The sequence below is a fragment of the Myiozetetes cayanensis genome, unplaced genomic scaffold, assembly GCF_022539395.1.
Source record: "Myiozetetes cayanensis isolate MyiCay16 unplaced genomic scaffold, myiCay2020 scf5-8, whole genome shotgun sequence".
Lineage (NCBI taxonomy): Eukaryota > Metazoa > Chordata > Aves > Passeriformes > Tyrannidae > Myiozetetes > Myiozetetes cayanensis.
In genome coordinates this window covers 60,477,773-60,491,319 of record NW_026087742.1, presented here as the reverse complement: position 1 = coordinate 60,491,319, position 13,547 = coordinate 60,477,773, and the positions used below count along the sequence as shown (strand labels likewise).

Sequence of the window (13,547 nt, the reverse complement as noted above, 5' to 3'; positions counted from 1 at the left end):
GATTTTATCAAAAAATTACATGGCACAAGGGAAAAATTGTATGTGCAAATCTCCTTTCCTTTGGTTAACTGAATTCAAGCTTGCAGTTTTTCTGCATTTGATTACAGACCAAACAATCTCCAATTAATACTACATTTCTAACACATCTGTCCATTTGCCCAATTGAACAAAGTATGTTGGCACTCTGAAATGTTCATCTTCCCAATATAGGAAAAATACCGAAAGTAAGTACTCTGAAATGCAAATCTTCCCATACAGAAAAAATAATATTAAAAAGCCAAAGATCACAGAAGAAATGTGTGTGCATATACAGTTTGGTATCACAAAAGGAAGCCAGAAAATAGAGAGCTATGATAAAACACCTTAAAAGAAAAACTCATACCGAACAGGAGTCTGTGGAAGTATATGACTAATTTCTTCCTCTGGACTGTTTTTCACTGGTGTCCTCTCCAACTGTGAGCTACAGAAATGGAAAACAGACTTATACAAAACTAATGTAATTCAAAAAACAATGTTTTCTATATTGAGTTATTAATCCAAAGAGACAACTGTGGAACATATTTTTAGAAGATCTAGATGTCCAACTGCTCCAGTTGGTAAAACAATGTAATTTAAATTCCCAAGTAGATCTGCTTTGAGCAGAATGTTAGATAGACTAGATGACCTCCAAAGTTTTCTTCTTTCTCCTTTTCTAAATTCTATTTATAAACAGTTTAATTTATATAGAGAGATTATATTACTTCCTTTTTAATTCAATTTTAAATCAGAGTATTTTTCTAGTATATATTCAGGCTCACACAGTGAGTTCAACATCAAATTATGGAAATTTTGAATTGCCAGGAATTACTGGAATTTAGGTGTATAACTAAAAAAAGAACTCAAACAAACAGAATCATAGAATACTTCAGGGTTGGAAGGGACCTTTAAAGGTCATCTAGTTCAATCCCCTGCAACAAGCAGGGATATCTTCAACTAAATCAGGTTACTTAACCTCACCTTGAATGTTTCCATGGATGGGGCATCCACTGCCTCTCTATGCAACCTGTGCCAGTGTTTCACCACCTCCATAATAAAATACTTTTCCCTTCTATCTAGTCTAAACCTACCCTCTTTCAGTTTAAAACTATCACCTCTTGCCTTATTACAACTATTAGGCTCTGCTAAAAGAAGTCTGTCCCCATCTTTATTATAAGCCCCCTTTAGGTACTGGAATTCTGCTCTAAGGTCTCCCTGAAGCCTCCTTTTCTCCAGGCTGGAAAACCCCAACTCTCTCAGCCATCTTCCATATCAGGAGTGATGCTCCAGCTCTCTGATCATTTTCATGGCCCTCCTCTGAGCTGACCCCAACAGCTCCAGGGAGTGTGCCTGGGCATACACTGTTTATTCTGCTCAATCAACTGTCCCATGCAAACTACCACTTCCCAATTTGTGGGTACAGGTCAGAAGTCAGAACAGGCTCAAGACCACTTGCAGCAGGCAGCTTCCAAATGTCACTATCCATTTTCAGGAAGGAGAATGTGGACAGTGAGGTCCCAAGCCACTTCATGCCAGCTGGCTCCAGGGCCATTACACGGGCTCGGCTGCATCTAATCAACTAGCATGACATGGTTTCTGCCTCCTCCTTACAATCCCTCAGCTCTCCCTGGATGACAGTGCCTTGCATAGAGTAAGAGTTAGAGCAGAATTTCCAAATTATTTTATGGTAGAGTCACACTCAGATGTTTTTTAATTATTTAAGTGATAATGTAAAGCAAGGCTGGTTATGACAGAAATACCTTATCTGAACGACAAACCTAGAAGGTCAACAGGATACAGAGATCTGCATTTATAACACAAGGGGGCAGAAAGCAACCCAAGTTCAAATTTTCTATTGTAAAGTGAGAGCAGTAAAAGGAAATATTACCATGCTACGACATCAGGCTGTAGAGTTTCATCGTGATTCAGAAATAATCTTGCATCTATATCTTTGTTTTTGAGATAGAGTTCGTCATACTGTTTCAAGATAACTTCAACCTCAAAAAAATCGGAAAAAAACCCAAATTTATTTTATAGGAACAAGTTTGACAATTTACTGAAAAATATAAGTTAGTTCTACCTCATAAATACAATACTGAAATGCTAAGAGAGTGACCTTGTGGTTCACAAATTTAGTTCTTATACGACAGTTGAAACACATCCACAGGAAAATGTTTATAAGAGAAGACAACCCAAGATCTTTTCGAAGAAGTGTAGGTCTTGACAGGGTAGAAGAGCTAAAAATAGCTATAATGGGAAGCAGATCTGGAAATCTTTCCTTCCAGTAAAGAGGGGTGTCTCCAGGAGTAGGAAATATAAAATGCTTGTTCTTAGAACAGCTGTTGGACAATCAGTTTGGTCCATCTCTGACGGTTTGGAAATGGAGGCCAATGCTCAAACTCAAATATTCTTGTTCTAAGATTTTACCCATTTCATATTAATACATTTGTACTGGTGTAGTTCTTAAGAGATGTGCCTATTTCTGCAAAAACACAGGCATTTCAAATCCACTTTGTTGTTCTTTAAATTGATTAGATCCCAGACTGATACAACTTCATATTGCACAGAAAAGTTTGTTGGATTTTTTGGATGGTGTGGTGTTGGGGTTTTTTTGTTTTGTTTTTTTGGGGGGTTGTGTTTTTTATTATTATTATTTTGTTTGTTTTTAATTATTATTTTTTATTTTTTTAAGTGATTAGCATTAACTTGAACTCTGCTTTTTTTTTTTTATTTAGGCCTCCACTTCAAACCTGCTGCTTTTCTCCTGCAGAAGTAGGCAGTCACCTCAATTGTCTGTTCCCTGAGCCCAGCATATTAAATGATGCTGGCAAATTCTTGTTAGAAAAACAGGTAACAGTACATATGAACCAAATTAGTCCCCTCTCAGTTCCAAGAGAGAGAAAGCTGCAAATCTCTCCTACATAGCTTCACTCCTCACCCTCCTTTTACCTTCACCAAATGGATTTGCTCCAAACTGATCTCACAGTTAAAAGTTTAAGATGAGGACTATTAAAGACTATATTTCAATTCTCATTGCACTATTTTTTGTATTTTAAAAGTTAACCTTATTTTTATTATTTTCCCAATGGCTTATGCATTCTTTTTATCTAAAATATTTTAGTATTTCATAAACTTCTAGAAAAAAACAGAAGCTCTTAGACAAAATAGCTTTACTGGGTAACTGGAAAGAAACCTTCAGTCAAAAATCAGAGCTCTGTACTAATCTATTCATCAAAAAGCTTTTCTTGCTTTGGAAGTAATATTAAAATTTATCAAAAGTTCAGTGTTTTTGTTATGAAAATGCAAGTCAATTTAAATGTGCCACATTATTATTGCCACATCACCTATGGCTGATGGTTATCTGGATTACACATATGAACCAACTATCTCTGAAATATAGTTGTAATCTTATGCTTTGGCATTCAAGGTGCTCAAGTTTCAGGAGCAAGGATAATGTGACTGGATTTTTCTTCAAATGCATTGTTTTTTAAAATTTTTACCAGCAGAGTCTTAGCACTTTTGATACTATGCTTAAGTTGAGCACCCTTGGATGAAAACCCTCTCATTTGAGAATAAGGTGTTTAATGACCTTTGCCTGGAAGTTCATACAGGGTTTCCCAACTATATATACACACATAAATTAAAAAGTCTAAACAGGTTACTGATACCCTGAAATTAATTTAGGAAGAGATTAACATCTTTAGTGGGTCTTGTACTTTGTTCCCCACCCAATGCACCATGAAACTGAAGATACACCTGGCTGAACCTTGCAGACTTATCAGTCTGATAAACTTCAGAGCTGCTTGTTTTCAGGTTACCACATCTATTTGAGACGTGCAGATAGACCTACTCTTTCAAGAATGATGAAAGGAAAACACATTGCAGGAAGTTACCTACTAAGGTGCACTCTTGGATGCAACTGCATAGAGGTAATCTGTTGCATTCAGGCTACAGCTCGGCAAGATGAAAGTAATTCTGCATGGACACAGCAAGCCAACTCTGCCAAGTTGTGAAACTGAGCCTTCAGATATCTTTCCAACATCACTACAGTAACACGTCTCATTTATATTTAAATTTAGGTATGTAATTTAAGACTGTTTGCATTTACAGAGTGACTTCAGAAACCTAATATTGTAATACTTGTGTTTTAGATGAAGAGCCTTACCAAGATCATGGATATACAATGCTTATGTCATGTTTTGCTTTGAGCAGAAAGACTGGTTTAGCCTCAGGAGATTCATTTATCAAATTCAAATGTAAAAGCTAAACATACTTTATGAATACTGAAATCCCTGCTAAGCATCATTCCTGAAAAACAATGCATTTTGCTAGATGATTTTAGAAGAACCTATTTAAATTTCATCAACATGTAAAGGGAATCTTAAGCAATGTGGCATAAGTAAAGCACTGTTGTTGGTGTTGGGTTTGTGTGGTCAGGTTCTAGTAGCAGGCTTCTGTGAGAAGCTGCCAGAAGTTTCCCCTGTGTCTGGCAGAGCCAATGCCAGACAGCTCCAGGACAAATCCAGCACTGAGCCAATTGGGAATGGAGGCAACACCTCTCTGATATCATAGTTAAGAAGGCAAAAAAGTTATTGGACATATGTAATTGCAGCCAGACAAGAGAAGAGTAATAATGTGTGAGAGGAACACAAGAGTAATAATGTGTGAGAGGAACACAACGCAGACACCAAGGTCAGTGGAGAAGGAGGGGCAGGAGGTGGTCCAGACACCGGAGCAGAGGTTCCCCTGCAGCCCGCGGTGCAGCCCATGGTGCAGCCCATGGTGAAGCAGCTGTGCCCCTGCAGCCCATGGAGGACCATGGGGATGCAGAGATCCACCTGCAGCCCATGGAGGAGACCCCCAGCAGAGCATGTGGGTGCCTGAAAGAGGGCTGTGAACCCATAGGCAGTCCATGCTAGAGCACGCAGGGACCTGCAGACTCGTGGAGAGAGGAGCCTTCGCTGGAGCAGGTTTCCTGATAGGAATTTTGTTGTTAATAAATTCAGTGAATATCCCCAAGTTCAGTCTGTTTTGCTCATGATGGTATTCAATGAATGATCTCTTCCCCATCCTTTTCTAAGCTCATGAACCTTTAGTTATATTTTCTCTCCCCTGTGCAGCTGTGGAGGTGAATGATAGAGCGGTTTTGGTGGGCACCTGGAAGTCAGCCAGGGTCAAACCATCACTGTCTTAAATTCCTCCACTTACCTCTGGTAGTCCATTTGAAGCTACAATACCAGAAGAATTCAAGAAAGGAATAAAGCTTGTGAGATACACATTTTTGACCTAATGAAAAGAAAAAATCTAACATTAGCAGTATACAGAGTCAGCCATGCACACACTGCTTTCACACCTTTCAATCAAGAAATTGAGACATTTCTGTAATGCGCTGTGTTTTGTTTTCAGTAAAGCAAGAAGGAAATTCCTTATATATCCAAACCACAGTTTTGCAGCAAGCACTCCACTTCTTGAACTTTCAGTGACTAAACTGGGAAAGAACTGCACTCTTCCCAGCCCTCTCATATTTCTACTTCCATCATCCATCTGGGTATTCAAAAATCAGTACTTTTACAGGAACAGATTCATCAGCCAAGGAAAAGGGGAATGGGTTTTTAAGATCCCCCAGAGAAGCAGTATGCTTGTTGCATACATTTTTTCATCATGGGATGCAGCTCTGAAAACCCATCAGAACAGCCACGCACCTACATGTTACATGCCATGATCAGCCTATAACTCTATATTGCATTCTTCACAGTTCAGTTTCCCTGGTAAAGTTATCACTTATACCAAAGAGCTTGTTTTGGGGTTTTTTGTTTTCTTGTTTTTCAAGCTACTTACTAGAGAAAGTATAGAATGGTATACCATTCTATGGTGTGAAGGTATACCTTCACTATTGAACTTGAGAGAATAGTTAAGCTGGCATTACTATTGACATTTAAAACAAGACTATTTAAATAAATACATATTCCAGATGGGGTTTAGCAGCAAGACCTATCAGACATTAAAATGCAGGCATTACCTCATCCAAATTACAATCATGTTCTTTACAAAGGATTTCAATAATCTTTGTATCAGTATCAAGTTGCTTTGCAGTACGTGTACTCCTGTTCTGACCTCTTCTTGGGGTTCGAGCTGAACCATTAACAGTCGCTGCAGTCATAGCAGACTCTGGAAAGATATTCAGAACCATCACAAGGTTAGAGTCCTCTTAAGAAAAAAGAAATTTTATAATATTAAACCAAAAAGATTACATTTTTATACAGCTTTTCAGGTTTTCCTCTTAAAAATATTTTCCTTTTCATCTGTTCAGCTGGGTAAGAAACCTTCGTTACAGAAAACCCATACAAAAATAAAGTTAATTTTTAAATTCCTGTATCCATATTTGACATTTTGCTTTTAAACAGCTATTCTACAAAGAATGTAACAGCACTTTTTGTAAGTAGCTTTGAATAAGCACCTATTTTGTAAAACTGGGAAAGCCTTATCTTTTCACAGATGAGTAACTATTTTTTACATTTCTACAGAACTGTAAAACAAGCTGAAAGATGAACTTCACTCTACATGTCTGAAGGTTAATAAATCAATTCAGGACTTAAGTGCCAGTGGGAACCTGGAATATGGTCCTGCAGGAAATTTATCCTTTCCCCAAATACGCCCAAACAAATAAGCAGAAAGAAACAAATTTACCTTGAAGAAGATATCAAAGAAGACTTAATACCTTTAGTTAAAAATACTTCATTTTGTTAAGCTCAAAGGAGATGGCTTCAATACTGTCAGCTTGAAATATGTTAATTGTATTAATAATGTACATTAATATAATTAAATTTTGTTGGTTTAAACCTGGCACACTAATCAGCATGCTGTTCTCATCTGTAACTTCATTTATATTTGACAATTGTTCTGAGAAACTCTGACAAACTACACTGCTGGGATGGTCGCATCTTAATCCCCTCAGCCTCAGTCAGATCATAAAGCTTGACATCATTCAGCACACAAAGCTTCTTGGTCATGAGGATTTGAACAATGCACTGTGTTATTTGCTAAAAGAATGAAGAGTTGTTTGATAGTTACAATATCATACACAGTTTCACATTAGAAATCTAACACTATGCATTTATGATGGTGATACTCATATCTGCAATTTAGTCTCAAGTGGCAGCATTTTTTTTCAGGATATGATGCACAGAACCAAATTGTTTCTAACAATGAGCTCCTAAATCAATGTGAGCACAGAGCTCAAAAACAGGTAGTTTCAATTCAGTGTTTTTTGAAAAGCCTCTGCTTAATAATATCTGAAATAAATAGTAGAACATGTCTCTCCTATTAGAAAGGACAAATTTAAATTCAAAACAGCACTGGAGAAGGGCAGTGATTTGCTTGTCCCAAGCCTGCTCTTTGCCACCCTTTACACTGGCATTAGAATAAAAGCAAGGTTATTTGTTCTCACCTGCAACAAATGATTACTAGGCCAGATAAATATCCACCAAAACATGGAACTTAAAGAATATAGCAGTTACTACGTCATCTATTCCACGACATTATAACCCAAGTAGATGTTTGGTTGTGAAACAAAGAAATTAGGCTAAAAATATTAGGGTCACATCCCAACCCAGTAGAGGATTAACTCATTTTCAATTCCATAGCTTGCTGAAGAAAGTAGTTAACTGAAATATAATTCTACTTTTGAAATTTGCCGTAAATGTTTACTTTCTGTGCATTTTTAGTGAGGTTTCTCAAGTTTTTGTACTGAATGTACAAAAACTTACTGCTGAACAGAAGTTTCTATAGTGAAAACCCATTATATTTTTAATTAAAAAATGACACTTGTAAATAACAAAGGGGTTGTAAAAAAAGTAAAGCTATCTACATGTTACCTCTACTATTTTATTTTGAGCTTTTGTCCACCACATATTTGTTTTAAATGTCTGTGCAGTCCAGTATCTTATGCCTTTCTGCTGTCCTCATATTGTTATGCATCAACGAAGTAAGAGAGTAATAGCACCATCATTTCCTTTTTTAACTCAAAACAAATCTAAATAATAGTTCTCAGTTACAATCTACCCAGAATCTGAATTCTTTTACCAAATTAAAACTGCTGTTTTAACAAGTCCCTAAATAATTTGCATGGGCAAAGGACATAGCAAACGGATGACAGGAAAAAAAAAAAATTAAATACATTGCCGCATTCAGATAATTGAGTTCAAGTTCGCTATCATCTAAATTGAAGTAAAATATAAAAAATCCATTTTAATAAGCTTAAGACGTTTTATTATGTTAATTAGGAATGTTAGCATGACTAATAGAAATTTAATCAATTTAATTTCTACTTTACTGAACAAAAAACTAAACTCCTTACTGTATGGTTCCTTGAGCATAGCAGGGGGTGACAGTTTGATAAAATAATCTAAGACACACAGCAACAACTGGAAGGAAATCACCAGGTCATCCTCCACTTGCAACACTTTACCTGCAAATATTTAAAAGGGTGAAAAACGCCTTTGTGAGATGTTTGACCTAATTTTAGAAGTAATTCTGAAAAACAAAGATTTCAAAGTTCATATAATAAAACACTTCCACTAGAATTCAGAAAGCATCACACACAACGACAATGTTCTTTAAAGGCTATTGATTTTAAAAGTCATGGCTCTAAAGAGGTTTGTTGCTTTAGAGATAGCAACATATACAGATACATATAGACAAGTTTACTGTGCACAAAACTCCTGCCCTCAATGCTCCCTCATGATTTCTTTTTCATTTTACTGCAGTGTGGTAATGGTGAAGGCAATTTTACTGTATTATTTATTATTTTAAAGCTGTATTATTCCAGCTGCATTATTCCATATGCCAGGGAAGATCTCCAAGAGAGCATGCATTGCCATGAAAAATTTGGAAAGCCAATAAGGACTCAAAACAGCTACAGACCCCTACTCATGCTCTACTTACAAGTCCAATTTTTGTATTTATTTTCTATCAGAACTAGCAAGCATCACACAGGTTCTCCTGCAACTATTTGCTGATAAATTTTAGTTTTCATTGTTCTCAAGAAAAGGCGGGCTAGAAAAACTTTTTTGGGTTTTGTTTTATGCTAATGCTTGGAGAATTCTAGTGAAAAAGCTTCATGAAACTCAGCTGATCCAAGACCAATTTTGATATCAGAGATGTGTAGACTTTGCTGGTAACACACACCTTGAGTAAGCAAAAATTAAGATATATGATTAATTCCTCTGTAGGAGTAGTAAAATAAGACAGGACTTCACGGATTACTACAATTGTTTTATCACTCAACTTAAACTTACGCCTTTTCAAGAAAGATTCATAGTATTCAAAGGATGTGATTTCAGGGACTTATTACAATATCTTATAATTCGCTTGCGAAGACTGGCCATTATTATTATTATTATTATTATTACAATATCTTATTATTAAGTATATTTTATTTATGCATATTACATATAAATATATATGTAATAAACATATAGCATTATAATATATATTTATTTTATATGTAATTATATATATATAAAATATAAAAAATCTGCCAGTCTTTTCAGGTAATTGTCCATTATTAAAATACTGGTAGACTACAAAGCACCTCAGAATAGACTCAGATACAGAATACCAACCTTTAAAGTAAAAGAAAAAAAATCTTAGAAATCTTAAATATTTATATTTCTATACAGAAAGTAATACCAGTGACAGCAATAGCCAAATTGCATTAAAAAATATTACTGAGTAGTTACAAAAGACAGGCAATCAAAACATTCTGGGCTTGTATGATGCACATTTGTAATAACGATGCTAGTCTCATAATGGACGTGTAAAACAAACTCACTTCAACAATATTCATCAAAATAACTGTCTTTTAATCAAAACTCACCTTTTGCCAGCAAAAAAGTAATCCAGTAATTTTTTAGGACTAATACAGAGCTGAGTTCAGGAGAAATCCTGTAGAGAGACAAAAATACTTTGCATTGATAGCTCTGTAATAATCTAAACTATAAGTTCTGAAAACATGCTTCAGTCTATGGAATTATTTAAGACAACAGGCAACATTCCCCATATACTTCAGTTTACTAAAAATCTCATTCCATTCCTTATGTAAATATGACCACACATCTGAAAGAATTAAGTCTGTAAAGCCATTCAAGAATCACGAAATATCAGTATCATCCCTGGAAAAGGCAGCAAACGTAGGCAATTCACGTAACTGTTACAAGCTGTTTTCTCTTGTGTCTTTGACTAACGCCCTGTTCTCCAGCCACAGCGTGAGCTCAAGCTCATTTTGGAGTTGCTAAGGCATTTTTTAGCACTCTCATTTCTTGCTGTGATTAGGAAGCTCACTCTCCAAATGGTCATTTCCATCATGTCAAGACATATGCCATTGGATGAGTGATCCTTCATGAAGGATATATATATATATAATATACATAGCCGTATATAGATATATAATTTCTGAGTCTCTCATCATGTCATTAAAATTCAAAGTCCCCACCAAGGCTAAATTAAACACATGACGCACTACAACTTAAGTCAGTCTTGAAGGGTTAAAAGATAAAATGCTGTCATGTTTTATATCTCATGTTGACAAACACAATCTAGGAAAATCAAACTTACTCACTACTAGGTTGTTCCAGATAAATAAGGCCACAAGTCCTAGAAAATAAAAATAAATTCATGTTTTTGAACACCTTTTTTTTCTGAAGGTGAACTATGCAGTATCTTTGACTTCAATGCAGTAAAAAAATACATCAGTTCACAAAACATATTCTAACTTTATAAAAAAAAATGCTGGCTGTCAGAGAACAAATTAACAACAGATCAACTACAGCCTTGCCAGAGTTGAAATTATGTTGTTGCTTGCATACTTATGTCAAAGCTTGAAACAGCAAAACCATTTTACCTTGATATAATAAAATCTGTTGTTTTCTTCCAGAAAGACAAGATTTGTACACACATTGTTACTCAGTGTTTTGTACAACACAGCAAAGTGTGCTACTGCTGCACAGAACACTCTGTAAAAGGGCATTTTAAAATCTTTAGTATTTCTGCAGTGTCACTGCAAGCCTTGTGGTATAAGGCTGCTTCCCAATTATTCTAGGTACACCATTTCAAGAAATAAATTCAGTTTATTCAAAAACAAATTAGGAAAACAAAAAATTAGACGAATCTTGTTTGAAAAAATCTTTACTGCATTCCAAGGTTCAAAAAAAGTAAGCAAAGTTAGAGGAGGGACAAAAAAACCAGAACATGCCTGTGTACATCTGCAATCACACTTATGGCCCAGAAAAGACTTGCAATTAATAAAAACAAATTATTTAAAACTTTCACAGAATTTCACAGCTTTAAGGCAACTATAAACTTTAGAGAAGTATTGTCATACACATATTGCCCAGAATAACAGTAAGTGTGATTGGTTGGACTTTGAAAAGACAAATAAAGCTTATATCACATTTCTACCTTCATCCTATAAACTACCAAGGGGTGCCTACTACCCCTTTCAAGGGTCATTTAAGAGATACTTTGTGATTTCAGAGGAAAAATGTTAAATAAAAGAAAATATTAGATTGTAAAGTAATCCTCTTATACATCTGTAAATAGTTTGAAGTGAGTAGCAATCACTTGTCATGCTACTCTTACTACTGTTTGTGCTGCAACAAAGGGATTGTTTAACAAAGTATTGTAATAGTTATGGAGTAAAACATAAGATGTGTTTATTCAATGTATGTTAACAGTTCCATTTCACTGTTCTGTAAATATTAGCACACAGAGTTTAAATGGACTCCTGTAATACACAGTTTGAAAAATTCAAATACTTAATTGTTGACAGGCATAAAGAAATCATAATTTCAAAATGAAAAAATGTACTCTACCTTTCAAACTTGTGGTATAGTGCAACTAATACATCATATTTCTTTTTCAGCCTTGATACAGTGCTATCAACTTTAGTGCTTACAGTATCCATGTTAACATCCACCTCTTTCAGAAACTGAAAAAATGTGCATACACTGAAAAAAAGGGAAAAAATAACAGTTTATCTATAACTCTAAGAATGAGTATAGTGAAATAGCTCTTAAAAAAAAAAAAAAAACACAACCCCACCAAAACTCATTGCCTCACTTCACTAGACTCCAGCATCTTTTTACTACTATTCTTACTCTCAGTAACAGAGAACTCTGCCTTGGGAAACGCTACTTGTTTACTTCAAGCCCCACCTTTACATTTTCCAGATGTAGGAATACTGTTCAACCAGGTAACAGAGGTATGCTGCAGTATGGGCACTACTACAGAAGGAAAATTTTCTTGGCTTGCACAGATACTATCTTTGGAAGTAGGAATTTCCTAACTAGACACACCTTTCTTCTTATTCTGCCAGTAAAACCACAAGTATCCAACAAACACATCTCAACTCTTCTGTTCTACTTTAGAAATGCTCTTACTACTCCAAGAACATGAATGTTGGTTCCATCCATTCTAAATAAAGACCTAGGAGTGAAAACTGAGATGAATGCATTCAATTACACGGAATTTCAAGTCTTGCAACAGGTATCAGGGCAAGGCCATTCCCACCCTTTGGAAACACTATTGCACAGAGGACCAAAGTTCTCCCTACTCATCCATGTAATATGATGGCCATCAGGGGAGCACTTTGTTGTTATGTTGATAAGCAAAACGAGCAGAATGCTAAAAATCAAAGAGGAGGAAGTTTTCAAACATATTCAACCATTTCAACTGTATCAAATACATTTTGATCCTTTATCAGAATATAGCATTCTGAGAGACTTTTTGATCTTTGTCAGATTAAAGAAACAATATAAAACCAGACAGAAGCTCATTTAAGAACTCTTTTACCATGGAATAAAAAAAATCTTTTCAATATATCTGTGTGGCTCTAGAAGATATGATGACTGGTAGAAATCTCTGCCAGTTTTTCCCTATAGCTGACAAAAAGCCCAGGGCTAACAAGACCTTGATGAATCTAACACAAGCTATGCCTATTGCTGTTGCCACTTAAATTTACCTTAAAAGCAGATATTGCCCTACAATCTTAATTTCTCATCCACTAACTTAGTCAATATACAATATAACAGTAACCCTCCCCTATAGAAAGTGTGTACAAAAGTACAAAATTTAGACTGGCACTAAAATGTTTTAAAAGGAGCAGCATGCTTGGCAACCATCTGAAGAGTAATTTTTTTTTCCACTGTTTGATTTAGACTAAGCCTAATGCTGGGACAAAGGTTTTATAGAAAATCTTGATACAGGGGAAGAAAGGGACATGTCTTAAGTGCAATTTACACCAATTAAAACTGCTGAATACTTTAGGTTGAGTAAGAACAAGAATTAGTCATACAATGAGTCATACAATCAAAGCTAACCACAGTTGAATCAAACAAGTATCACTGCTCCCTCAAACTAAAATATGCTAGCAAGACTTCTAGTTTACCAAAATATTCAGAATTCTCATAAATAACCTTCACTGTAAAATCAACTAGCCTATATGCACAAAATTTTGCAATGCTTTAAAGCATTTT

The 13,547-nt window shown here is 35.5% G+C and overlaps 1 protein-coding gene across 1 annotated transcript in view; it reads right to left on the bottom strand.

Annotated features, from left to right (window-relative positions):
• The window catches only part of RB1 (RB transcriptional corepressor 1), a 71,527-nt gene that overhangs the window by 49,682 nt on the left and 8,298 nt on the right, over positions 1–13,547 (bottom strand). Inside the window, exons 4-11 of the mRNA XM_050333079.1 lie at positions 11,886–12,020; positions 10,630–10,668; positions 9,893–9,960; positions 8,372–8,482; positions 6,035–6,183; positions 5,224–5,301; positions 1,904–2,013; positions 383–460 (exon numbers count right to left, since the gene is read on the bottom strand). Coding sequence (XP_050189036.1) covers positions 383–460; positions 1,904–2,013; positions 5,224–5,301; positions 6,035–6,183; positions 8,372–8,482; positions 9,893–9,960; positions 10,630–10,668; positions 11,886–12,020 — 768 coding nt within the window. The remainder of the gene's footprint in view (positions 1–382; positions 461–1,903; positions 2,014–5,223; positions 5,302–6,034; positions 6,184–8,371; positions 8,483–9,892; positions 9,961–10,629; positions 10,669–11,885; positions 12,021–13,547) is intronic.